General features: G+C 38.4%; 1 protein-coding gene across 1 annotated transcript in view; it reads left to right on the top strand.

Annotated features, from left to right (window-relative positions):
* The window catches only part of mapkapk3 (MAPK activated protein kinase 3), a 206,374-nt gene that overhangs the window by 5,344 nt on the left and 174,000 nt on the right, over positions 1-27,030 (top strand). Inside the window, exons 2-10 of the mRNA XM_079845003.1 lie at positions 13,844-13,983; positions 14,887-14,951; positions 16,261-16,340; positions 16,475-16,601; positions 16,733-16,808; positions 16,904-17,028; positions 19,365-19,450; positions 19,537-19,617; positions 23,651-25,753. Of these exons, the coding sequence (XP_079701129.1) occupies positions 13,844-13,983; positions 14,887-14,951; positions 16,261-16,340; positions 16,475-16,601; positions 16,733-16,808; positions 16,904-17,028; positions 19,365-19,450; positions 19,537-19,617; positions 23,651-23,806 (936 nt within the window). The 3' untranslated portion in view covers positions 23,807-25,753. The remainder of the gene's footprint in view (positions 1-13,843; positions 13,984-14,886; positions 14,952-16,260; positions 16,341-16,474; positions 16,602-16,732; positions 16,809-16,903; positions 17,029-19,364; positions 19,451-19,536; positions 19,618-23,650; positions 25,754-27,030) is intronic.

The raw sequence follows: 27,030 nt of genomic DNA, 5'->3' as shown, positions 1-27,030 counted from the left end.
GGTCTTGGTACACGATGTAACTATACACATCACAGCATGTAAATAGGAAAGTGTTGGCGTTATTTTGTCACTTATTGTAGGCTAGCTGGAGCCATTTACCTCCAGTCTTTGTGCTAAGCTAGGCTAGCGGTGAGTGCGTCAGACAGAGGTATGGCACGCACGGAGATGAGAATGGTATGTATGGACTTATCTAACTCTGGGGGATACAGTGAATAAGCTAAAGTCCCAAAAAGTCTGTGTGTTCCTTTTAAGTAGCCTACTTTTAAGAGGTCTTTCGTGATGCTACATATGCTGGGACCTGGGTTATGAATTCAATAGGTGCTTGAAATAAAATAAATGGTGCTTGAAAAAGTCCTTGAAAGTCCTTGAATCTGGTGTTCATGAAAGAGTGGGAACCCTGCATTTATATATATAATTAATAATAATAATTTGTTTAAATTGCATATATATTCTATATATCTATATAGTATAACATAACTGTTGTTTTTTTACTTCTGACTTAATTTATTAATATTATTTCTTTATTATTAATACTTTAGTGCTGTAAATTCGATTAATCGTGATTAATCGCATCTAACATAAAAGTTTGTGTTAATATAATATATGTGTGTGTATCTTATATATATTTCTGTGTGTGTGCGTGTCTGTGTATATGTACATATGCACATATATATATATACATATATATATATATATATATGATATTGTATTTGTGTATAAATATATGTGTGTGTGTGTGTGTGTGTGTGTGTGTGTGTGTGTATGTGTGTGTGTGTGTGTGTGTGTATGTATACAGTACATAGACATACTGTATATACAATATATATATACATTTAATATATATACACACACACACATATTATGTAAACACAAACTTTTATGTTAGATGCGATTTATTGCAAATAATTGTTTTGACACATATACACCGATCAGTTGAAGTGAATAACACTGATTATCTCTTATTCATCACGGCACCTGTTAGTGGGTGTGATATATTAGGCAGCAAGTGAACATTTTGTCCTCAAAGTTGATGTATTAGAAGCAGGAAAAATTTGTGAGTTTGACAAGGGCCAAATTGTGTGGCTAGACGACTGGATCAGAGCATCTCCAAAACTGCAGCTCTTGTGGGATGTTCAAACAGACGAGCCACTGTAGCTCAAGTTTCTCAAGAAGTTAATGCTGGTTCAGGTGTCAGAATACACAGCGCATCACAGTTTGTTGCTTATGGAGCTGCATAGCCGCAGACCAGTCAGGATGTTGCCCATGGAGCAATGGAAGAAGGTGGCCTGGTCTGATGAATCACGTTTTCTTTTACATCATGTGGATGGCCGGGTGCGTGTGCATCGCTTACCTGGGGAACACATGGCACCAGGATGCACTATGGGAAGAAGGCAAGCCGGCGGAGGCAGTGTGATGCTTTGGGCAATGTTCCTTGAGTTCTGCCATCCATGTGGATGTTACTTTGACAAGTATCACCTACCTAAGCATTGTTGCAGACCATGTACATCCTTTCATGGAAACGGTATTCCCTGGTGGCTGTGGCTCTTTCAGCAGATAATGCGCCCTGCCACAAAGCAAAAATGGTTCAGGAATGGTTTGAGGAACACAACAATGAGTTTGAGGCGTTGACTTGGCCTCCAAATTCCTCAGATCTCAATCCAATCGAGCATCTGTGGGATGTGCTGAACAAACAAGTCAGATCCATGGAGGCCCCACCTCGCAACTTACAGGACTTAAAGGATCTGCTGATAACATCTTGGTGCCAGATATCACAGCACACCTTCAGGGGTCTAGTGGAGTCCAGCAAAAGGGGGACTAACACAATATTCATAATGCTATGCCTGGTCGATGTGTACGTTTTTGTATATGTATATATATATATATATTACAGTACAGAATTATGTCATTATACATATACAAGATAATTTCTAAAATAGTTATATTATTAAATACAAATTATATTAAAATTAATGTACAAGTAAGTAAGGGGTAATTGACAGTTGATGGCTTGTTGAATATAAATCAACAAAAGTAATATTATCTAATATCTTAATGGTGTGTATATATATTAGTGCTGTAAAATCGATTAATCACATCCAAAATAAGTTTGTGTTTACATAATATAGGTGTGTGTACTGTGTATAATTATTATGTATATATAAATACACACTCTTTCATGTACATATTTAATATATATATATATATATATATATATATATATATATATATATATATATATATATATATATATATATATATATATATATATATATATATATATATATATATATATATATATATATATATATATATATATATATATATATTTATGTTTGTTCATATTTTATATATAAATATAACACATTTTTCTTAAATACATGCATGTTTGTGTATTTTATATATGCATAATAATTATACACAGTACACACACATATTATGCAAATACAAACTTTTATTTTAGATGCGATTAATAATGATTCATCTATTTGATTATATTATACACATGTACTGTACCTGTATGTATAGTCGATAAGACAAAATCAGAACCTTGTTTCATGCTTGTTTCTTACATAATCTAATAAAGTACCGTGGTGGTAAAATGTCAAGGAAAGATGTGTGAGCCCTGTTCAAAGGCCTTCCACCGCTCCCATTGTGCAGCCAGTTACCGTACGCTCGACTGGTTCATATTACAGCCCTGGCACTGCCACTCTCCTTCAGTGTTTGAGTTCATCTCTCCGCACAGATTCTACATTCAGGGTCCAGTCATTGTTCAGGATTCAGCCTTTGTTCGATCCTGGCATATTTCATAGTGTGCCGCAAGCTTCACCTGGAAGGCGCTTTATGTTTTCTATGCAAGAGGGAAGACATTAGTTTCCCCCTAAGGTAGAAACAGAGAAGCCAGAGTGTGACAGAGCTGTTTGACGAATTTCCAAGAGCTACTCTGTGTAGAAGTTCATTATTTAGGAGGGTCGGTTTTATGCATTAAAGGATTAGTTCACTTCAAAATGAAAATGTCCTTAAATTTTTCTCACCCCCATCTCATCCAAGATGTTGATGTCTTTCTTTCTTTAGTCGAAAAGCAATTAAGGAAAACATTCCAGGATTTTTCTTCACATAATGGTTTTCAATTGCAACCAAAATGTTGAAGGTCCAAATCGATGCAGTTTCAAAGCGCTTTGAAGGGCTTCAGAGAGGCTCTGCACGATCCCAGACGAGGAATAGGGTCTTATCTAGCGAAACCATCGGTCATTTTAAAAAATAAAATAAAAATTAATATACTTTTTAACCTAAATTGTTCATCTTGCGCTGCTCTGCGGCCGCCAGTGATTGCGCAATCACGTCGAAAACGTCACACTAGACGTAGGCCTTGTGTACCGTCCCCGTGTTTACAAAGCACACATGCAAAGACTAATAAAGACCATAGACAGTAGATACAGACGCCCTTTAACAAAAACAGGTAAAACAACGATGTCGGATGATTTTGAAGTTGAAGATGGAGTGTTTTTGGTAAAGGACGTTTGTATTAGTCCTTGCACGTTTGGTTTGGGCGCTACTTTCGCCTACTGTGACGGTGATTGCGCAATCACTGGCGGCCGCAGAGCAGCGCAAGATGAGCAATTTAGGTTAAAAAAATATCTACATTTGTATTTTCTTTTTTTAAATGAACGATGGTTTCGCTAGATAAGACTCTATTCCACGTCTGGGATCGTGCAGAGCCTCTGAAGTACGGTGGCCCAGTAGTGCACAACACAACGCAATATAAAAAGGTTAACAACACAATGAAACAAGCCACAACACAACGAAAAAGCCACAACACAAATAAATCAAGCCACAACACAACGAAAAAGCCACAACACAAATAAATCAAGCCACAACACAAAGAAAAAGCCACAACACAAATAAATCAAGCCACAACACAAAGAAAAAGCCACAACACAAATAAATCAAGCCACAACACAACGAAAAAGCCACAACACAAATAAATCAAGCCACAACACAACGAAAAAGCCACAACACAAATAAATCAAGCCACAACACAAAGGAATCAAGCCACAACACAACCGGAATGCTCCCAACCACTCGGGGGCACTCTGTAAAGTTGCCACTGTTCTATAGAATCTGCAATCTTACAAAGATATCAATACCACAATTAGTTAATTTAATTCATACAATTTAAATGTTTCAACTTGGTGGAATTGGCAGACGTTCCCTTAGCGCCGTGGCAGCGTGTCAAAGTGTTCTCGAGTATAAATATGCAGCTATAATGCACGTAGGTGATTTTGAATTTATATTTCATGTCTACAATTGCACACTTAAAACTGATCGTAGTGTTTACATATTTGTAAGACTGGCGAATCTATAGAACAATGCAAGGAAAACTAACTTTACCGCACTCCGAGAGCCCCCTAGTGGAGCATTTCTGTTGTGTTGTGGCTTGATTTCGTTGTGTTGTGGTTGTGTTGTGGCTTTTTCGTTATATTGTGGCTTGATTTCGTTGTGTTGTGACTTTTTCGTTGTGTTGTGACTTGATTTCATTGTGTTGTGGCTTGGTTTCGTTGTGTTGTGTTGTGGCTTGATTTCGTTGTGTTGTGGCTTGGTTTCGTTGTGTTGTGGCTTTTTCGTTGTGTTGTGGCTTTTTCGTTGTGTTGTGACTTGATTTCATTGTGTTGTGGCTTGGTTTCGTTGTGTTGTGTTGTGGCTTGATTTCGTTGTGTTGTGGCTTGGTTTCGTTGTGTTGTGGCTTGGTTTCGTTGTGTTGTGGCTTTTTCGTTGTGTTGTGGCTTGATTTCGTTGTGTTACGGCTTGGTTTCGTTGTGTTGTGGCTTTTTCGTTGTGTTGTGGCTTGATTTCGTTGTGTTGTGGCTTTATCGTTGTGTTATGATTTGGTTTCGTTGTGTTGTGGCTTTTTCGTTGTGTTGTGGGTTGATTTCGTTGTGTTGTGGCTTTATCGTTGTGTTATGATTTGGTTTCGCTGTGTTGTGGCTTTTTTTTTGTTGTGGCTTTATTTTTTGTGTTGTGGCTTGATTTCGTTGTGTTGTGAACTTATGTAGGCTTTTTAAATTTCGTTGTGTTGTGCGCTACTGGGCCACCGTACTGAAGCCCTTCAAAGCGCTTTGAAACTGCATTGATTTGGATCTTCAACATTTTGGTTGCAATTGAAAACGATTATGGGAAGAAAAATCCTGGAATGTTTCCCTCAAAAAACGTATTTTCTTTTCGACTGAAGAAAGAAAGACATAAACATCTTGGATGAGATGGGGGTGAGTAAATTATCAGGACATTTTAATATTGAAGTGAACCAATCCTTTAAACTCAAACTCTGTCCCAATAGTATTGAGTGATTTTTACTACAGACCCAATAAAGAGTATAAGATAAGAATAGTTTTTATAAAGACTGCTGTGTAATGCTGTGGTGTCTTTTACAAGGGTCTTATTTTAGACAGATCAGAGTGTCATGTTTCACGTGTTATCATAAAACATGACTTGGACAAAAATGGAAAGTAATATAAACACATGCGTGTCTCTGACCAAGAACCAAATGTGAGATGGTTATGATTAAGCTGACCTCGAATAACTCAAGTTGAGATGCTTCAAATGTCAAAACCAGAATGAAAAAACCCCTGCACATTTGTAAATGTTTCTGATGTGAAACTGAAGTGTGGTTTCTAGAAGATGTAATTCCCAATCTGTTTTCAGTTGTGTAGCCTACGTTTTTTTTTTTTTTTTAAAGGAAACTGTGGTCACAGAAACCTTCTGGTTACATTCAACATTATAAATATTTTACACTAACTGTAAAAAATAAAATGAGCTTCATGAGGTAACGTGAAAATATATATTTTTTAACTGCATCAATCTAGACTACACCAACAAAAGTCATGTCGACGTATAAATAAACAACTAAATATAAACAGTATATGTCATTGGATGTTATCTGCAAACAACATCCATCCATCTCATTCAAATGAATGACTCACTTAAGCGAATGTAACCTGTTATTTACTAAACAGAAACCAGGAGGAAGTATATAGACTCGTCGTCTCGCAGTTAATTTTACTGCTGAGACTATTAAATCCTGAGGCTGTAGATTCAGGAAATTAAATACCGTCATAAAGCTTAAATAGTCAATATATCCAATATGCATTCTGCTATCAATCTCTGCAGACGTGCTGATGAACTGCCTGTTGCATATAAACTGTCAATAAAGTTGAGCAAACTGATTGCTTTCATGGTAAATACAATTTCACATTATTATACATGTTATTATTGGCCTTAACTCAGACCATTGTAGCTTGTAATTTAACTGAAAAACCTGGCTCAAAATATCTGACTCTCATCGTAAGCTCATGCCCATACAGCTTTTGCTGTTGCACTGAATTCATGATGTAAGCTGAACTAAAGCTGCAATGCTGCTGCAATGCTAAGGTTTTCAGAGATGTTGCTAGGGTGTTGCTGTGCAGTTCCTTAGGTGTTTGAATTGGGTTGCCAGGGTGTTATGCAGTTTCTAGGGTGTTCTTGGTGGGCGTTGCTAATGTAGCTCCTTGGGTGTTCTGTGCTTTTGCCAGGGTGTTGCTATGCATGTTGTAGGGTGTTCTGTGCTTTTGCCAGGGTGTTGCTATGCATGTTCTAGGGTGTTCTGTGCTTTTGCCAGGGTGTTACTATGCATGTTCTAGGGTGTTCTGTGCTTTTGCCAGGGTGTTGCTGTACATGTTCTAGGGTGTTCTGTGCTTTTGCCAGGGTGTTGCTATGCATGTTCTAGGGTGTTCTGTGCTTTTGCCAGGGTGTTACTATGCATGTTCTAGGGTGTTCTGTGCTTTTGCCAGGGTGTTACTATGCATGTTCTAGGGTGTTCTGTGCTTTTGCCAGGGTGTTGCTATGCATGTTCTAGGGTGTTCTGTGCTTTTGCCAGGGTGTTAACTTACTATGCATGTTGTAGGGTGTTCTGTGCTTTTGCCAGGGTGTTACTATGCATGTTCTAGGGTGTTCTGTGCTTTTGCCAGGGTGTTGCTATGCATGTTCTAGGGTGTTCTGTGCTTTTGCCAGGGTGTTGCTATGCATGTTCTAGGGTGTTCTGTGCTTTTGCTAGGGTGTTGCTATGCATGTTCTAGGGTGTTCTGTGCTTTTGCTAGGGTGTTGCTATGCATGTTCTAGGGCAGTGGTTCCCAACCACGTTCCTGGAGGACCCCCAACAGTGCACATTTTGCATGTCTCCTCTATCAAACACACCTGATTCAGGTCATCAGCTCATTAGTAGCTACTCCAAGACCTGATGTGGGTGTGTCAGACAAAGGACACATCCAAAATGTGCACTGTTGGGGGTCCTCCAGGAACGTGGTTGGGAACCACTGTTCTAGGGTGTTCTGTGCTTTTGCCAGGGTGTTGCTATGCATGTTCTAGAGTGTTCTGTGCTTTTGCCAGGGTGTTGCTATGCATGTTCTAGGGTGTTCTGTGCTTTTGCCAGGGTGTTGCTATGCATGTTCTAGGGTGTTCTGTGCTTTTGCTAGGGTGTTGCTATGCATGTTCTAGGGTGTTCTGTGCTTTTGCCAGGGTGTTGCTATGCATGTTCTAGGGTGTTCTGTGCCTTTGCCAGGGTGTTGCTATGCATGTTCTAGGGTGTTCTGTGCTTTTGCCAGGGTGTTGCTATGCATGTTCTAGAGTGTTCTGTGCTTTTGCCAGGGTGTTGCTATGCATGTTCTAGGGTGTTCTGTGCTTTTGCCAGGGTGTTGCTATGCATGTTGTAGGGTGTTCTGTGCTTTTGCTAGGGTGTTGCTATGCATGTTCTAGGGTGTTCTGTGCTTTTGCCAGGGTGTTGCTATGCATGTTCTAGGGTGTTCTGTGCTTTTGCTAGGGTGTTGCTATGCATGTTCTAGGGTGTTCTGTGCTTTTGCCAGGGTGTTGCTATGCATGTTCTAGGGTGTTCTGTGCTTTTGCCAGGGTGTTGCTATGCATGTTCTAGGGTGTTCTGTGCTTTTGCTAGGGTGTTGCTATGCATGTTCTAGGGTGTTCTGTGCTTTTGCCAGGGTGTTGCTATGCATGTTCTAGGGTGTTCTGTGCTTTTGCTAGGGTGTTGCTATGCATGTTCTAGGGTGTTCTGTGCTTTTGCCAGGGTGTTGCTATGCATGTTCTAGAGTGTTCTGTGCTTTTGCCAGGGTGTTGCTATGCATGTTCTTGGGTGTTCTGTGCTTTTGCCAGGGTGTTGCTATGCATGTTCTAGGGTGTTCTGTGCTTTTGCCAGGGTGTTGCTATGCATGTTGTAGGGTGTTCTGTGCTTTTGCCAGGGTGTTATGCAGTTTCTAGGGTGTTCTGTGCTTTTGCCAGGGTGTTGCTATGCATGTTCTAGGGTGTTCTGTGCTTTTGCCAGGGTGTTGCTATGCATGTTCTAGGTTGTTATGTGCTTTTGCCAGGGTGTTGCTATGCATGTTGTAGGGTGTTCTTTGCTTTTGCCAGGGTGTTGCTATGCATGTTCTAGAGTGTTCTGTGCTTTTGCCAGGGTGTTGCTATGCATGTTCTAGGGTGTTCTGTGCTTTTGCCAGGGTGTGGCTATGCATGTTCTAGGGTGTTATGTGCTTTTGCTAGGGTGTTGCTATGCATGTTCTAGGGTGTTCTGTGCTTTTGCCAGGGTGTTGCTATGCATGTTCTTGGGTGTTCTGTGCTTTTGCCAGGGTGTTGCTATGCATGTTCTAGGTTGTTATGTGCTTTTGCCAGGGTGTTGCTATGCATGTTCTAGGGTGTTATGTGCTTTTGCTAGGGTGTTGCTATGCATGTTCTAGGGTGTTCTGTGCTTTTGCCAGGGTGTGGCTATGCATGTTCTAGGGTGTTATGTGCTTTTGCTAGGGTGTTGCTATGCATGTTCTAGGGTGTTCTGTGCTTTTGCCAGGGTGTTGCTATGCATGTTCTTGGGTGTTATGTGCTTTTGCCAGGGTGTTGCTATGCATGTTCTAGGGTGTTCTGTGCTTTTGCCAGGGTGTTGCTATGCATGTTCTAGGTTGTTATGTGCTTTTGCCAGGGTGTTGCTATGCATGTTGTAGGGTGTTCTGTGCTTTTGCCAGGGTGTTGCTATGCATGTTCTAGGGTGTTCTGTGCTTTTGCCAGGGTGTTGCTATGCATGTTCTAGGGTGTTCTGTGCTTTTGCCAGGGTGTTACTATGCATGTTCTAGGGTGTTATGTGCTTTTGCCAGGGTGTTGCTATGCATGTTCTTGGGTGTTATGTGCTTTTGCCAGGGTGTTGCTATGCATGTTCTAGGGTGTTCTGTGCTTTTGCCAGGGTGTTGCTATGCATGTTCTAGGTTGTTATGTGCTTTTGCCAGGGTGTTGCTATGCATGTTGTAGGGTGTTCTGTGCTTTTGCCAGGGTGTTGCTATGCATGTTCTAGGGTGTTCTGTGCTTTTGCCAGGGTGTTGCTATGCATGTTCTAGGGTGTTCTGTGCTTTTGCCAGGGTGTTACTATGCATGTTCTAGGGTGTTATGTGCTTTTGCCAGGGTGTTGCTATGCATGTTCTAGGTTGTTATGTGCTTTTGCCAGGGTGTTGCTATGCATGTTGTAGGGTGTTCTGTGCTTTTGCCAGGGTGTTGCTATGCATGTTCTAGGGTGTTCTGTGCTTTTGCCAGGGTGTTGCTATGCATGTTCTTGGGTGTTCTGTGCTTTTGCCAGGGTGTGGCTATGCATGTTGTAGGGTGTTCTGTGCTTTTGCCAGGGTGTTACTATGCATGTTCTAGGGTGTTCTGTGCTTTTGCCAGGGTGTTGCTATGCAGGTTCTAGGGTGTTCTGGATGGATACTAAGGCATTGCTATGCATGCCTCTCCATTTCAAAAATGTATTTTGTCTATTAAATGCAAAGTTTTTAATTTCAAAAGCACTTCTAAATTAAGTTAATAGTTCCAACAAACGAAATTCAGAGCCAAAATAACGAAGTAGTGCTCAAGTAGGCTATAAGGCACTTTCCTTGCCATTAATGCTTAGTAACACTCCTATGTCTCCAATGCGGTGGCCGGGATATAAAACTACCAACATCCATGGCATAATTTTTGGAATGACTTATCGAATATTGCTGAACTACTGCACAATGTTTCAAACGAATGGAAAATTCTGAACAAAGACTTCGTTTTGGCGAGTGATTCGTTAAATGTCTCTAACATGACTGTTGCAGCTCGGCAAGTTTTCCCATGTGAGATGTTATGCGCGCACACTGAATTTGGCTTCTCAGCGAGCGCTAAAGTTGTTTTTCTTCTGCATTAGCCTATGTTTTAAAGATTTTTTTGTGGCTCTAACCAAAGTAAACTTTTTTTTTGCTTTTAAAGACATTTATAAATGTTATATTTTATAAAGAAACTGAAAAATTGTCACACTTAGTTGTAAATTGAGAACTGTTTATTCTTAATTAATGTTCTTTGCAATTGTATGGCTTACTATGTTTCATTAGAGCTTGTTAATCTTGAATATAACTTTGTTAATAAAATAAAAGTATTGAAAGAAATCTTCATAATCATTTTTAATATGGCAATACGGTCAAATACTGATATTCTAACTAAAAACAAAACACATATTAGCTCAAATTTTGGTTAAAATGTAAAAAGTTAATGTATTTGCACAGCAGGATAATTAGTTACCAAAAATGTATGTTAAGAATCGTTTTGGGAATCGGATTGTTACTCCCAGAATCGGAATCGGATCGAATCATTAAGTGACTTAAGATTCCAACCCCTACTAATAAATGTTCATTGTCTAGTGCTATCAAACGTGTAAATTTACAATGCTCTCATTCAAAACAGTAGATGCCATCGTCCTTTACAAATTAATACTTTTACAAGATTACCCGTAAAGCTTATGCTGCCAAACCAGTGCTCACGTGATTTAATGCGTGTGTGTGGGTTATCTGATACTCTTGTGGGTTTTTTCCAGCCACAGCTTCTGCTCTGTTATTGTTGTAAAAGGAGTTTCCTGAGGTCTCTTCCCCGGACACGCTTTAGCATTTTTTTTTTTTGGGTTGGTGGTTTCTGTATCTCAGTGAATCAGGGCTGAACTATAAAGGTTGCCCCAGTCAGTCATTTACAACACTGCCCTTGAAACTGCTACCCACCGGCATCTCTGTTAAATGACTCAAACTGTCTTTCGGCTGCTGTTAGTCGGAAAGCAAACGTAATGTGCCTCTTTTTCACCCACACACATCTATACACACACTGTGAACTTTTAGTTTATCAACTGCAGATACAGAGACAGTGTGGGCGGGAGTCAAATCAAATTGAATGTAGTTCACCCCTGCAAGTGGTTCAAACAGCTTTTGGGCTTTAATTGATAGAAATTAGTACCAGAACCCCATTTCTGTGTACTTGCATGTAAACAATTGCTGAACTTTTTAAAATGTTTAAATGGATATAGCACATTTCTTTGCTAGTTTATTGTGTTTCATTTGGTGACATCTGCCTTAACTGTTTTTATTCGGGTCAAAAATAGTTTTTAATATGATGGAATTAACACCAACGAAGGAAGATATTTTAAAGATGTCTGTTTTTTTTTCTTTTGTTCATACTGTCAAAGTCAATGACTGACTTTTATTTAATAGACACAAACTTTTTGTGTTCCACAGAAGAATTTTTGGGTGAACTCTCCCATTAAGGCGTCCAGTGTGATTATAACTTTTGTTGTTGTAAATAGCTGACAACAGTAAACTATTTATGAAACATATAGACACCATGTTCTTTAAAGGGGACACAAACCAAGTGGTTACACTGGGTGTTACTGCAGCAGAAGCTTTCAGGGCCCAAAAATACACTCTGATGGGATGCATGTGCAATGTCAAGGTCTCACTCTGTTCCAGTGCATGCCATGTCTGTGACATCCCACTTTGGGGGGAGAGAAAGGACGGACACACAGAGAGACTTTCTGTACTGAATTTCTGTAATGAATATAAATGTTCTTTTCTTTTATATGAAACAAGCTATTGCATAACTGTTCTTCTTTAATGGACTGGAAAGCGGTGGACATAATGACGTAAAACGATTTCAGTTTTTTTGACAGCATCTGTCCACAGACAAAAAGGGTCACATCCTGTAAACAAAGCAAAAATACTACATTAAACAGTATTTATATGATACATATATATTAGAATTTTATTTAACTTTTATTTTTAATGCAAAAATGATTAAATCTTTTTAAAAAATAAATATAAACACTTTCAAAATTTTGTTCAGCAATATAGTAAACATTTTTATATTGTAAAATATTATTGGAATTTAACATATATTAAAATATTGTAATTTACAACCCCAAATCAGAAAAAGTTGGGACAGTATGGAAAACGCAAAAAAAAAAAAAAGAAGTGATTTCTAAATTTACTTTGACTTGTATTTCATTGCAGACAATATGAACACAAAATATTTCATGTTTTGTCTGGTCAACTTCATGTCATTTGTAAATATGCATCCTTTCCTGTCATTCAGACCTGCAAAACATTTAAAAAAAAGTTGGGACAGTAAAGCATTTACCACTTTGTAATGTTGCCATTCCTTTTCACAACACTTAAAAGACGTTTAGGGACTGAAAACACCAAGTGATGAAGTGTTTCAGGTGTAATTTTGTCCCATTCTTCATGCAAACAAGTCTTAAGGTGGGCAACAGTACGGGGTCTTCGTTGTCGCATTTTGCGCTTCCAAATGCGCCACACATTCTCTATTGGAGACAGGTCGGGACTGCAGGCAGGCCAGTCAAGTACCCGTACCCTCTTCCTCCACAGCCAGGACTTTGTAATGTGTGCAGAATGTGGTTTTGCATTGTCTTGTTGAAATATGCATGGACGTCCCTGGAAAAGATGTCTTCTTGAAGGCAGCATATTATGCTCCAAAATCTCTATGTACTTTCAGCATTAATGGTGCCTTCACAGAAGTGCAAGTTACCTTTGCCAAGGGCACTGACACAACCCCATACCATGACAGACCCTGGCTTTTGGACTTGTTGCTGGTAACAGTCTGGATGATCCTTTTCTTCTTTGGTCCGGAGCACACAGCGTCCATTCCTCCCAAAAAATACCTGAAATACTGATTCATCTGACCACAGTACACGTTTCCACTGTGTGATGTTCCATCCCAGATGCCTCCGAGCCCAGAGAAGTCGACGGCGAAAATAATTTTCTCACGTATTTGTTGGCAAACTGGCGATCCTCTGCCTATCTTTGCTCCTAAAGGATTAGACCTTTCTTGGATGCTGCTTTTGTACCAAATCATAATTACAATCACCTGTTGACATCACCTGTTTCAAATCACATCATTATTTAACCATTTTACCTCATTACTAGCCCTAAATTGCTCCTGTCCCAACTTTTTTTGAAATGTGTTGCAGGTCTAAATGACAGGAAAGGATGCATATTTACAATAGACATGAAGTTGACCAGACAAAACATGAAATATTTTGTGTTCATATTGTCTGCAATGAAATACAAGTCAAAGTAAATTTAGAAATCACTTCTTTTTTTTATTATTTGCGTTTTCCATACTGTCCCAACTTTTTCTGATTTGGGGTTGTATTACTGTGATGCAAAGCTGAATTTTCAGCATCATTACTCCAGTCTTCAGTCTCACATGATCCTTCAGAAATCATTCTAATATGCCTATTTTGAGGCGCAAGAATGATTTTATATTATTATTATCAATGTTGAAAACAGTTGTGCTGCTTAATATTTTTGTTTAGACTGTGATTATTTTTTTACAGGATTTCTTGATGAATGGAAAGTTGAAAAGAACAGCATTTATTTGAAATTTTGTAACATTATACATGTCTTTACTGTCACTTTTGGTCAATTTAGTGCATCTTTGCAGAATAAAATCATTCATTTCTTTTTTCTTGTTTCTCTAGATTCTATATGAGTGTCCCAAAGCCCAGAGAGAAGTGGAACTGCACTGGCGAGTATGCGGAGGGCCACATATAGTTCGGATCCTCACCATCTATGAAAACATGTATCGTGGGAAAAAGTGTCTTCTCATAATTATGGAATGGTCAGTGGTCATTTTTCATCATGCTCGGCTGCCAGAAATTTTACAGTCCTTTTTATTCAGTCAGTCAAGGTCTTTTTTTTTTTATAAAGACATGGCAGGAAAAACACTGAACTTATTGCTGTTTTGTGCTGAATGAAATCTTGTGATGTTGAGTCACAGTCTTGTTCTGAATGAAAGTTTCAGTTCTCCTTTTCACTAGTAGTACCTCACTGGTTTTTCCATTTTATTCTCGTCCATTTGGACTGTATTGTTTCAGTATGAGCCACCACAAGACTTTAAAAACATAAAATAAATCAACCCATAAAAACATTAATAGCCAGTATTCTTAATAGTAAAGCAGTCATGAATCATGATTTGCTACTTGCTTGTTGCATGTGGTATTAGGGGGAGGGACATTCTCACTTTAGAAAGCTTCTGATTAAACAAAGACGGACTGTAAATTGTAAATTCTAAAAGTGAATTCTGCCAGCTTTTCCATAGACAACCTCAAAGCTAATAGACATGGACTCAAAGCCACAGAACTTTGATTTGGTTTTCATGCTGTTTAATCAAACGGTGGCTTTGAGTGCTGTATTAAGTGGCTGTGATGTGCTTTATCTGAGGTGACTGAGAGCGAGTGTAAGTGCATCACTCAGAGGAGCAGAGAGGGACTGTCATAGTCCCAGATTCACAGAGACAAACGTTCCATCCCTTAATTAGAGCTCATTTCCTCTCTCCCTCCTGCTTTTGGACATTTTGGCAATACTATGATTCACATCATTTCTAGAAGTTGTTGTTGTTGTTGTTTTTGTGCATGCTCAGCTGGGAACTCAGGAAGGAACTCAGCTTATTGTGATTGTGAATTTGTGCATTAAGCTGTATAATTAGGAAATGCGTGTGTGTGTGTGTGTGTGTGTGTGCCAGTATGGAGGGGGGAGAGCTCTTCAGCAGAATTCAGGCCAGAGGAGACCAGGCTTTCACTGAGCGAGGTAGGTTATCTTCCGCTTTGTTTTTATAGCACACACACACACACACACACACACCCACACACAGGAAATGTAGACTATAAATGTATATGCACAAAGCCACACACACATTGTGTTTTCATGTTTTATGGGGATATTTCATAGACATGATGATTTTTATACTGTACAAACGGTATATTCTATCCCCTATCACTAAACTTACCCATCACAGAAAATGGCTAAGTTTAAATTTTAAATTTATTTTTGTGATTTATAAGCTGTTTTTCTCATGGGGACCAAAAATATCCCAACAAGGTCAAGAATGACTGGTATTACTATCTTTGTAACATAACATAGGGTTTACCAGACTCTCTCACACACACACACACACACACACACACACACACACACACACACACACACACACACACACACACACACACACACACACACACACACACACACACACAAAGACCTACATTCTCACACAGACACACACACACACACACACACACACACACATAGACTCACACTCTCACAAACTCACACACAGAGAGAGACTCACACTCTCACAAACTCACACACACACACACACACACACACACACACAAAGACTCACACACGCACACACACACACACACACACACACACACACACAGACACACACAAAGACTCACACTCTCTCTCTCACACATACACACACACACACACACACACACACACACACACACACACACACACAGAGACACACATACACACACAGACAGACACACACAAAGACTCACACACACACACACACACACACACAGGTAACTATGAATATGCTTATGGTTATGATGAGGTTAATTCCCCATATAACTTCCATGGGTTAGTTAGTTTATATTTTGAGGAAGGAAATTAATGGTGGAGGTAATTGAAGTTCTGGACCCACTTTATATTAGGTGGCCTTAACTACTATGTTTTAGTAACTTTAATTAATAATTTAATACAATACACTTATTGTGTACATACGTTTTTACATTGTACTTACTTTTTTTTTTACATCTGTAATTAATTTCTGTAGTTACATTTATAATTACACTGTTGACCCATCCTTTACACCTTAAACTTACCCACACCACCACACCTGCCCCTAACTTTATCCATATCCCACCTCAATATCAGCAAAAGTGTTTTGCAATACAATATGAACACAATAAGTACATTGTATGTAAGTACATAGTAGTTAAGGCCACCTAATATAAAGTGGGGCTGAAGTTCCCCGTTCTCTTACACTTGTAATCATAAAAAGGCTCTGGTATGGCATTGTATTACCTCTCTATTGTACCTGCAGAGGCCTCTGAGATCATGAGAGACATCGGCACAGCCATCCATTATCTGCACAACATGAACATCGCACACAGAGACATCAAGGTAACAAATGGACTGTTACTACCATCTATAAGAATAAGAGTAACATTATTCAAGTTCTATATAGAGGAAACTGGGATTGCATTAAGAATCTATTTATGTTCACAATATTTTGAGCATCCCTCTGCCCTCCTCAGCCAGAGAACCTGCTCTACACTAGTAAAGAAGACATTGGAGTTCTCAAATTAACAGATTTTGGCTTTGCTAAAGAGACTTCACTGCATAACATGTTACAGACGCCCTGCTACACGCCGTATTATGTAGGTCAGTAAGCCACTCTTATCATGAAAGGTACATTCTTCACCTCTGTTCAAACAGAGATAGAGTTATAGTAAATTGATAATGAAGTTATAACACATGGTCTGCTAAAGTAATCGTATTATTTTTTTCTCTAGCCCCTGAGGTTTTAGGCCCTGAGAAATACGACAAATCATGTGATATGTGGTCTCTGGGCGTGATCATGTATATCCTGTGAGTTTAACGATTCCGCTTGGTGTTAAATAAAGGGTGTGTTGTACATTTTGTAGCTTTTAGGTGAAACTGCTTTGTTCCTCTTCATGTTACAGGTTGTGTGGGTTCCCACCGTTCTACTCCAACACAGGACAGGCCATTTCACCAGGTATGAAGCGGCGTATCCGCATGGGCCAGTACGAGTTTCCCAAACCAGAGTGGGCTGATGTGTCTGAGGAGGGTAAGGTGCATTTTATGTGCATTTATGCACCCAGTCAAACATTGTATGTGTATTTATGCACCCAGTATGTATGCATCCAGTCAAATGTCATGTTGGCTGTTGACCACCAGAGGACAGTGTTGCTTTTGTTTTGATTGCCATTTCAATAACTATGTGTAATCATTTGGACCTGTTTTATGTAGGAGTCCATAAATCAGTGCAAAGTATAGCTTTTGCATATATATATATATATATTTTTTTTTTTTCATTTGCATTATTTATTTCTTTTTTTGCTTTTTAAATAATTGTATTAGATCCTTTTAAAGCATTAGATAATAATTATATAATAATTATTTATTCTTAAATATATAAAAATTTTTATTTAATTTACAATGCACAAGTGCGCACACACACACACACACACACACACACACACACACACACACACACACACACACACACACACACACACACACACACACACACACACACACACACACACACACACACACACAGTGTATATATATATAATATTAGTACTGTAAAAAAAGGTTCATTGCAATTAATCGCATCCAAAATAAAAGTTTGTGTTTACATAATATATGTGTGTAATGTGTATAATTATTATGTATATATAAATACACACACATGCATGTATTTAAGAAAAATTATATTTATATTAGTGGTGGGCATATATATTTCTTTTAAATCTAGATTAATCTCACTGTAATCTTGGAATTAATCTAGATTAAAATGGCTCATTTGAATTCTGCCGAAGGCATTCAGAATATGTGTGCTCGTAAGTGATCGTTTGTCTTTTTGTAGTTTGAATAATAAATAACTTCTGTCCCTTTAAGACCTGACGCACGCATGGATCCCAAACACTGTTCCTGTGATCTGGTTATGACTGTGTTTACGTTAAAACAAACCAAGATGGGCATTGAGACATTTTTGAGTGTATTTGACCATTATTAATAAGCTGGAAAAATGAGCTCATTTTTGCTCTTGTATGAGGCGGCTTTATTACGGTATGTGTGTGTGTGCTTCAGATGCGAGTGCGAAATCTGCGGGAATTAGTAGAATTAACGTTATGTGCAACCCCGCGCGAAATTCAGACCGGTCACTCCAATACAAACAGCTGTCATGAGGAAAAATCCAGCAGAACACCCGTTCGCTATGTTCAGAGGGTTAAACGGACTGAATGAGAGGAGGCGGGTGCGTGTCAACTCGCTGTCGGTCGGAGAGGAAAGGAGAGCGCAGCTGATATCCATACTGTAGAAAATGAGTATCGTATCGTTTCAGATATTTCAGTATCGATACATAGCGAAATATCGATATTTTTGACAACACTAGTAGGCATACACACAGGTTCGAAGACTCGTTCTCTCGCCCCCTACTACAGTGCAATTCGGGACAGGTACAGGGTACAACCGAACGGTTTCCGAATGCAATCTTTAACAGTTAACAGTCGGCTTGTTTTAAGCGCGGAACACACAAATCCGAGTTCCCACAGGAACATATTCATTATTCAGTCCATTTTATCACGAAATTCAAGCGATAAATGCCGTTTTGACGCTCTTTAATGTGACGTGACTGTATATTAGGCGCTGTATAGACGCGTCAGTTCGACTTCAAGCGGTAGCGCGGCGCGCGAGTGAACGCGATCATCTCTTTCTAAAGAATAAACATAAAATAACATACCTTAAGGTATGTTGAGGATACATTACAACTTACTGAAATGTATCATATGTCGTGTAATCACTCAATTGGTGTTTCAACGGTGGAAAGACAATAAAACAGCTTGTAAACAATGTCACGTAGCATCACATTTTCCTCGGGCAGTCTGAATTTAGGCTAATAGTTTGGGCTCTGTTGTTAACCTTTAATATTAATGTGCAAGTAAGGGCTCCCTTTATAGTTTACAGCATTATCTTTAAGAAATGTTTAGTTATAATTTAATTCATTTAAGGACAGGCACAATTTTTTTCAGGAAAACACTGTTGAATAAAAATAAATAAAAATCAATTTTGTAAAACTGCTGTACCGAACTCGTACCGAACCGTGATTTCCAAACCGAGGTACGTACTGAACAGTCAGTTTTGTGTACCGTTACACCCCTAATATATATATATATACACACACACAGTATATACTATATTTCTTAAATATATACATGTCACATGTCTGTTTTGCTTTGGATGTGATTCATCGTTTGACAGCCCTAATATATAGTTCAAAAAACAACAACAGTTATGTTACACAATATAGAATAAAATAATAAAATATTAAAAAACACTGATCTAGATGATGGAGACCTTCTCCTTACTGATTTATAATAATAATATATTCTCCTCCAGCCAAACAGTTGATTAACCAACTATTGAAGACTGACCCCAGTGAAAGAATGACCATTGAACAATTCATGAACCACCCCTGGATCATTGTGAGTATTTCTCCTGTTTTTTTGTGTGTGTTTTCTTGGATATAATTTCACTGCTATCTATTCCAACACTGAGATGTTTCTTTCAGCAATCCATGGTGGTTCCCCAAACGCCGCTCCACACCACACGAGTGCTCGCGGAAGACAGCGAGATGTGGGACGAGGTCAAGGTGAGCGGAGAATGCACTGGACATTGAGAGAATTACAGTACTTGTTTAGAATAATATCAAACACCTTTTCAGTATCTTTCTCATTCTATTTTCTGAAGATTGGTGAGGGCATTATTATCTGCAATACCATCCCTATCCTCAAGGGGGAGCCACATTACAGAATTAAAACAACTCTACCCAGTTCATTTGAATCTCAGTAGATTTATTGGCATAGTAAAATCAAATATATACTCATGGAATTTAACATATACTTTATTGAATATCGAATAAAATATTAAAAATATAAGTTTTATATATATGGTCACACTTTAGATTAGGGTCCAATTCTCACTATCACAGGTTTATTCGCTTTGGTAGTATTTTCACAAGTAAGGTGTACATTTTCAAAACTTGTAACACAGCTAGTCATTCTTTCAAAAGCTGATGTCATACTTTCATTCAGTTGGACATATTTTCAGTCCACAAGATGAGAACATTTGGTGTAATTACCGAAACACAATATATGATCTTCTTTCAGTTTAGTACATTTAACAATCGGTTCATTCAACAGCAAACAATGCATTTTTTACAATTACAATAATTACACAATTATACACTAATTACAGTAATACAGGATACAGTTGCCACAATTAGAAGATATACTTACTTGAAGGTGCACTATGTAACTTTTCCGTCCACTAGAGGTCGGCTATTCAAAACAAAGGCGTAGTTTGAGGACGCCAAGTTTGAGCGCAGAATCTTGGGACATGTGGTCTTCACCTCACAGCCGGTGGAAAAGAATCGGGATAGGATTCGGGCAGAAATCATGTTTATGGATGTGATTATTAACGTTGCTGTAGTATGAAGCAGAAGCAGGAGCGATTGGGAACTTAAGAAGAGCGCAACACATGCCTCGCGCACAGCGGGACCTTTATTATGGCTTAGTCGCCGGCGGGACTTTTATTATGCCACAGTCGCCGGCGCCATTTCCGCTTTTCCGGCCATGAGTATGAGGTAACGCAGCTCTGTTTATCATATTAGATACATCTGAGTGTGTTGAAAATTATGTTATAACGTTACTCTGGCGTTCGCTCGGCAGCTGCTATGACGCTTGTTGCACACTGCAGTGAGAGTACAGCGTTTCTGCAAAATAAAACCGAGGGTAACGCAGATATGACGCAATTGACAGGCAACTCCCAAGCGGCAACCTCCCGCAGTTTCTCTTGAAGCCAATACGGAAGTGACTTGATGAATCTCATTGAGCCCCATCTTAAAATGCTCAACTTTACAGCAGAAAAACACATGTTTACAGCCTGGTACAAATTGTGGTTTTGGTCTATACGGCTAACTTTGCCCTTCATGACAACTGTGAGGGGGGTGAATTTTTACTGAATGATTCAGCTGAATGAATTTTTACTGAATTAACTCATTTGTTTACATTATATAAAGCCTTAGAGTTATGTATAATTAAGGGCGTGGCCACTTTGAGTGACAGGTGGATTGCTTTTTTGTCTGCTGTCTGTTAGTCATCACGTCATCTCAGCTCCACCCACATCTCGCCTTTTTGCCCATTTTCTATTATCCGGGAGTGACGTGCTGCCAAGATGGCAACGGCCAGCTCGACCCGACTTTACGCTTCAAAACTGCTCTTCAGAATCCTATGGGTGACGTCCATATTTTTTTACAGTCTATGGCGACTCCCTCACACGCCTGGTTCCTTGGTTAAAATAGCAATTTTCTCACGATTTACAAATAGTTGGAAACATTTGGGATATTGTAAGTACTCAACTGAACAAAATATATAACACTGGCCTAGTGGTTTTTGGATATTTTACTGAAAGAATTTTACATAGTGCACCTTTAACTTATGTAATTGAATCCATAATGTTATATAGTATCTAGTGTTATCAAAAGTTGTGAAGTATGACAGCCCCGAGGATTTGAGAGTTTCCTCTCCTTGTACATTATCCTGATCTATGTTCACATATAGCAAATTTCTCTCTCTCTCTCTCTCTCTCTCTCTCTCTCTCTCTCTTTCTCGCTCTCTTTCACACACACACACACACGCACACATACACACACATACACGTGCATGCACAAACTTTGAACATAGTGGTGTTATCATCTAATATAATCACTAATGTAAAAAGAATTCATCACATTTGGTAATTGCAAACAAGTTCTACAGAAACTATGTCTATAGAATCAATATCTATAGAAATCTAGGTATACCAAATGATTCATTGATTAACCATTAAGATCAGTTAGATTAAATGATAGACAAATATATTACAGTTTTTCTCAGTCGCTTTGGTACATTTCTCAGATCAGAATTGAAATTCTCAAAGCTACCTGTTCAATCTTCACATCATTGTGTCACTTGTGCACATCAAAAAAGCAGTTTCTCATTTCTTTGAACAAGTTGCAAATGCTTGTGTACATCCATGCAAATGATTATGTACAATTCTCTGCTGTTTCCTACATTATCAGTGGCTTATGTCATGTTGATCAAAATGTATTATAAAGGGTCTCTGTTGAATAGTCTCACCCCCCACAACATTTAGACATTAGTTCATGGCATAAGTCTTTACATGCAAAATGGTTGAACAAGTTGTCATAAAATGTCAAGGATATTTCTATACATTTCCATTAGACGTTCACATTTCTACTTTTGTTTTTCTGTTTTTTTTCTTTGTGCTAAGCAGTGCTGTCTTTTCCTTTCTGTATCGCAATGACATATATATATATATATATAAATATATATATATATATGTGTGTGTGTGTGTGTGTGTGTGTGTGTGTGTGTGAGAGAGAGAGAGAGAGAGAGAGAGAGAGAGAGAGTAGAAATATATGTATGTGAAAGGAGAATGTATGTGTGTGAGAGTGCCAGAATGAACGTTGCTGGCTTGTACGGCCCCTCATATGTGTGTGTGTGTGTGTGTGTGTGTGTGTGTGTGTTACCAAATATGTATGTATGTATGTATATATATATATATATATATATATATATATATATATATATATATATATAAATGTGTGTGTGTGTGTGTGTGTGTGTGTGTGTGTGTGTGTGTGTGCGTGCGTGCGTGCGTGCGTGCGTGCGTGCGTGCGTGCGTGGGCATGTTTTTGTGAAATATCAGGACACAAATGTGTATAATGACATGGGTATGACATAGGTATTACAAAAAGAGGGTGAAATATGAGGACGTTCCCCATGTCCTCACTTTTCAAAATGCTTATAAATCACACAGAACAAGTTTTTTTTCACAGAAAGTGAACTGCACAGTCTCCTGTGAGGGCTAGGTTTAGGGGCAGGGGCAGTGTAAGGGGATAGAAAATACGGTTTGTACGGTATAAAAACCATTACGCCTATGGAATGTCCTCACATTTCACAAAAACAAACGTGTGTGCGTGCGTGTGTGTGTGTGTGTATGTATGTATGTGTGTGTGTGTATAATAAATGTAATGGAATAAACTCAACAGGTAAGTTATCAACAGATGAAGGTGCAGTAAGCAATTTCTGAGAATTATTGTTGAACATTGTTGATATGTGAAATCACCCAAACAAACACACCCCTCCCTTCATTGCTCCGCCCCTCAGCACGAACAGGCAATGCAAGAGTGGATGTCTCTTTCATATATCATAGCTGAGGTGAAGAAAAATAAAGCTTCACCAGTAACACACACTCAAAACCAATGTTACTCCCGTATGGAGCAGAAACAATGCAACCTCTGCGTCCGTTTTCAGGCCTTCCCGCTTAGGTCTCTCCAGCGCTGGAATGCTTTTCTAATATTAACGCCTGATCATAATCCTTCTTTTCCAGTGATATTCCTCTGACCTTTTCTCTTTTGTAATGTCTCTCTTCAAATCTCCCTCTTGCCCACTCTCTTTTCTCTTTCATCATGAGTGGACACGCCCCCTGCTGCTGATTGACTACAAGTTTGTTGTGGGGCTCTGTCCGATCCACTTTCAACAGCCATTTTCAGAAATGTACCTTTAAGTTAAGCATGTTATACCATTTACATGTATTTCTTTCTTTCTTTTGGTTTGTAGGAAGAATTAACCAGTGCGTTGGCCACCATGCGTGTAGATTACGAGCAGGTGAAGATTAAAGACTTAGATGCCTCCAGTAACCCCTTGCTGAACAAGAGACGCAAGAAAGCGGCGACAGGGGAGAAGAGCGGAGGAAGCGGATGCAGTAGCCAATGAGGGACTGGAGATGGAGGATAGACAGATCAATGATCAATCATCAAAGTGCAAGATCTGACAGAGGATGGGATCAAAGCAGAGGGAGATAGATGGGCTCTCCGAAGAAGAACAGAAGATGGACCTATTAAGAGAAAAACGCAAGAAAAGGAGACAATTTCAGTGATAAGCAAGAAAAATAGAGGAATAATTGGAGGGAATGCACATGTGTATCCTTGTTTCTACCACCAGCAGTGAAGAACTGAAAAAGCTGCTTTAAAGTCCTTCAGCTCTGTGTGTGTGTGTGTGTTCTGTTTATTAACTTTGTGTCTTTTTTGTGTACTGATCTATTACTTGATACGCACCTCTCGCACTGTGTATGTTATGTATGTGTATTTGTATAAGATGTCTCTATGTGTCCAAGTCATCACCAGTATCATGCAGTTCACTCCAGAGACGTCATTTGTTGTTGTTTTGGGCTTTTGTTATCGGCCCTTTTTATTGCAAATAAACATTTTCAATACATTTTCAGAGGAATTGTATGTCCGTACTGGAAATGTTCACAATATCCCTTGTGTTGCGAAATGTGGTACTTTTCTGGTGCAGTGAGTCACTTCCTGAACCAAAACTACCCAACGTCTGCCAAACCCTGACCTCAGATCAGGCCCAAAGACCATTTTCTGCAGTCTCCATTCCTTAGTGGACCAGAGAGAGTGTTCTCAATGTTAAAAAAGGTGCTTAATACTTTGCTTGCCTGAATTTGCATCAGTCAGAATTTCCCATTCAGCTCATTATGATAAAATACTGGGATTTCCCACAGGTACTTGCGCTCGATTCTTACTGTTATGCTGAGTATATTCTGAAAAGGTGTGTTTTCCCGTTAATAACTTAAAAAAGAATTATTGCAGAAAAATGCATCATGAAAGCGGCCCTGCTTTCTTTGTGGTCAGACACTGCGGTTTATAAATAGCACACATCACACTGCGTTTTGGTGCAAAGCCAGCATTAGTCTGGCTGATAGCGGGCCACTTTGTAGTGAACATATTTAGACGACCACTTGACACTGACCTTTCCCCTAGTTTCTGCCAGCGCTCCTCTGAGACAAATGCTCACCTGATCTTTGAGGAACAAGTGCCTTTGAATAATCAGCATGCATGAGCGAGCTAAAAATCATGAACAATTATGACAAAACGTTTTTCGCAACATACAGGGACGTCAAGAAATATTTTCACACTCAGTCCACACTCAAAATATATGAATCTTATTGCATTAGATGACAAAAAAATATAGCATAAGCACACTTTTCAAGCACAACATTTGCTAAAACAATAGATATACTGCTCAAACTGAAGACAAACAGGTATTTGGACACCACCTGGTTGTCAAATGTTAGTGTTCATAGTTAACACTTAACAGGGCTCGACATTAAGCATTTTCACGTGCTTGTCCAACATAGTTTGTGTTGTAAATATAATTTATTCTGAAGCAATATTCTTATACAGAAGTGTTCAATATTTTTACCTTTTATAAAGGGCATTTTCCCCTAATCTTATTACAGTTTTTCTCAGTCGCTTTGGTACATTTCTCAGATCAGAATTGAAATTCTCAAAACTACCTGTTCAATTCTCACATCATTGTGTCACTTGTGCACATCAAAAAAGCAGTTTCTCATTTCTTTGAACAAGTTGCAAATGCTTGTGGACATCCATGCAAATGTTTATGTACAATTCTCTGCTGTTTCCTACATTATCAGTTGCTTATGTCATGTTGATCAAAATGTATTATAATGGGTCTCTGTTGAATAGTCTCACCCCCCACAACATTTAGGCATTAGTTCATAGCATAAGTCTTTACATGCAAAATGGTTGAACAAGTTGTCATAATATGTCAAGCATATTTCTATACATTTCCATTAGACGTTCACATTTCTATTTTTGTTTTTTTTTTGTTTTTTTTTCTTTGTGCTATGCAGTGCTGTATTTTCCTTTCCTAATTGTCATCAAAACTTTAGCCATATTTACATCAGAACATCCCTCCAGAGTACGGTTATATTGACAACATGACTAAGCAATTTGACTGTCTTATTCATACACAATGACACAAGGACTTGTCATTCTGATGGCACTGACATGTTCATTGACACAGATATTTACTTTTGAGAGATGAACTAAGGATTTTGAGCAAGAGACTGGCTTTTGCAGGTAATCCATGGTGTTTTGCTATTTGTACGAATTGTTTTGAGAAATGCACTTGCTGTTTTGCAAATGTCGAGGATGATTCGAGAAATGAACCAAAGCGACTGAGAAAAACTGTAAATATAGGCCGTGCTTCAGCTTTCATATTCTTAAATTTGATCGATAAATTCAATTCGATTAAGACACTATAGGGCTGTTACCAATCAAATTCAATAATTGACACTGAAAATTACAACTGCATTAAATAATGTTATGAGATTATTTTAAATATTTTTGAATATACAAATAAGAAATGTTGGAAAGAATGTTTAAACATGAAACTAAAACGCCAGTAGGTGGCGGCAGGTGACCGTCTGAATGAGTGAGTCATTGAGTCGATTCGTTCAAGCGGCTGATTTGTTCAAGAACGAGGCAGTTGTTAATGAATAGGTTATTGAATCTTTGATTCAACCGATTCGTTCAAAACGCTGAATCATTCACTAACACGCTCTATGGTTCTGTTGTGATCTTTGTTTGGAACTATTTTCACTGCTGAAATAGAACAAAAACTGTGAATATTGCATCTAAAATGTAAGTGACTTGATGTTAATTAATTGTTTATGGAACTGGCGTATAATTTAAAATCAGTGTCATTTTCAGTCGTGATGTATTCAGGAAACACAGCACTCTTGCTCGTGAAGAAGAAATTCTCTTTCACTTGCCCCTTCAAAAAATCCACTTGTCCTAGACAAGCAGACAAGTGTTAATGTCGAGCCCTGATTAATATCATTAACTTAAGGGGAAACTGACTTTATTTCAGTGTTAATTTAGTATAATATATTATATTATATTATATTAATCTTAATTTATTGAGTAAGATTTTATTTTTATATTTTCTGTTTTTACTTTAATTTTAATTAAAGTTTTTGTAGTTTTCCATAGTTTAGTAGTAGTTTAGTTTTTATTATTTTTATGTTTATTTAATTTTTGTTATTTTGGTACTGTTAAGTAGTTTAGTACTTATTTTAGAAATGTTGCTATTATATATGTGTATATACACCGATCAGGCATAAC

This window comes from Gobio gobio (assembly GCF_949357685.1).
Source record: "Gobio gobio genome assembly, chromosome: 19".
Taxonomy (NCBI): Eukaryota; Metazoa; Chordata; class Actinopteri; order Cypriniformes; family Gobionidae; genus Gobio; species Gobio gobio.
Note: the sequence above shows the minus strand (reverse complement) of the source record. Positions and strands in the feature narration are given on the sequence as shown.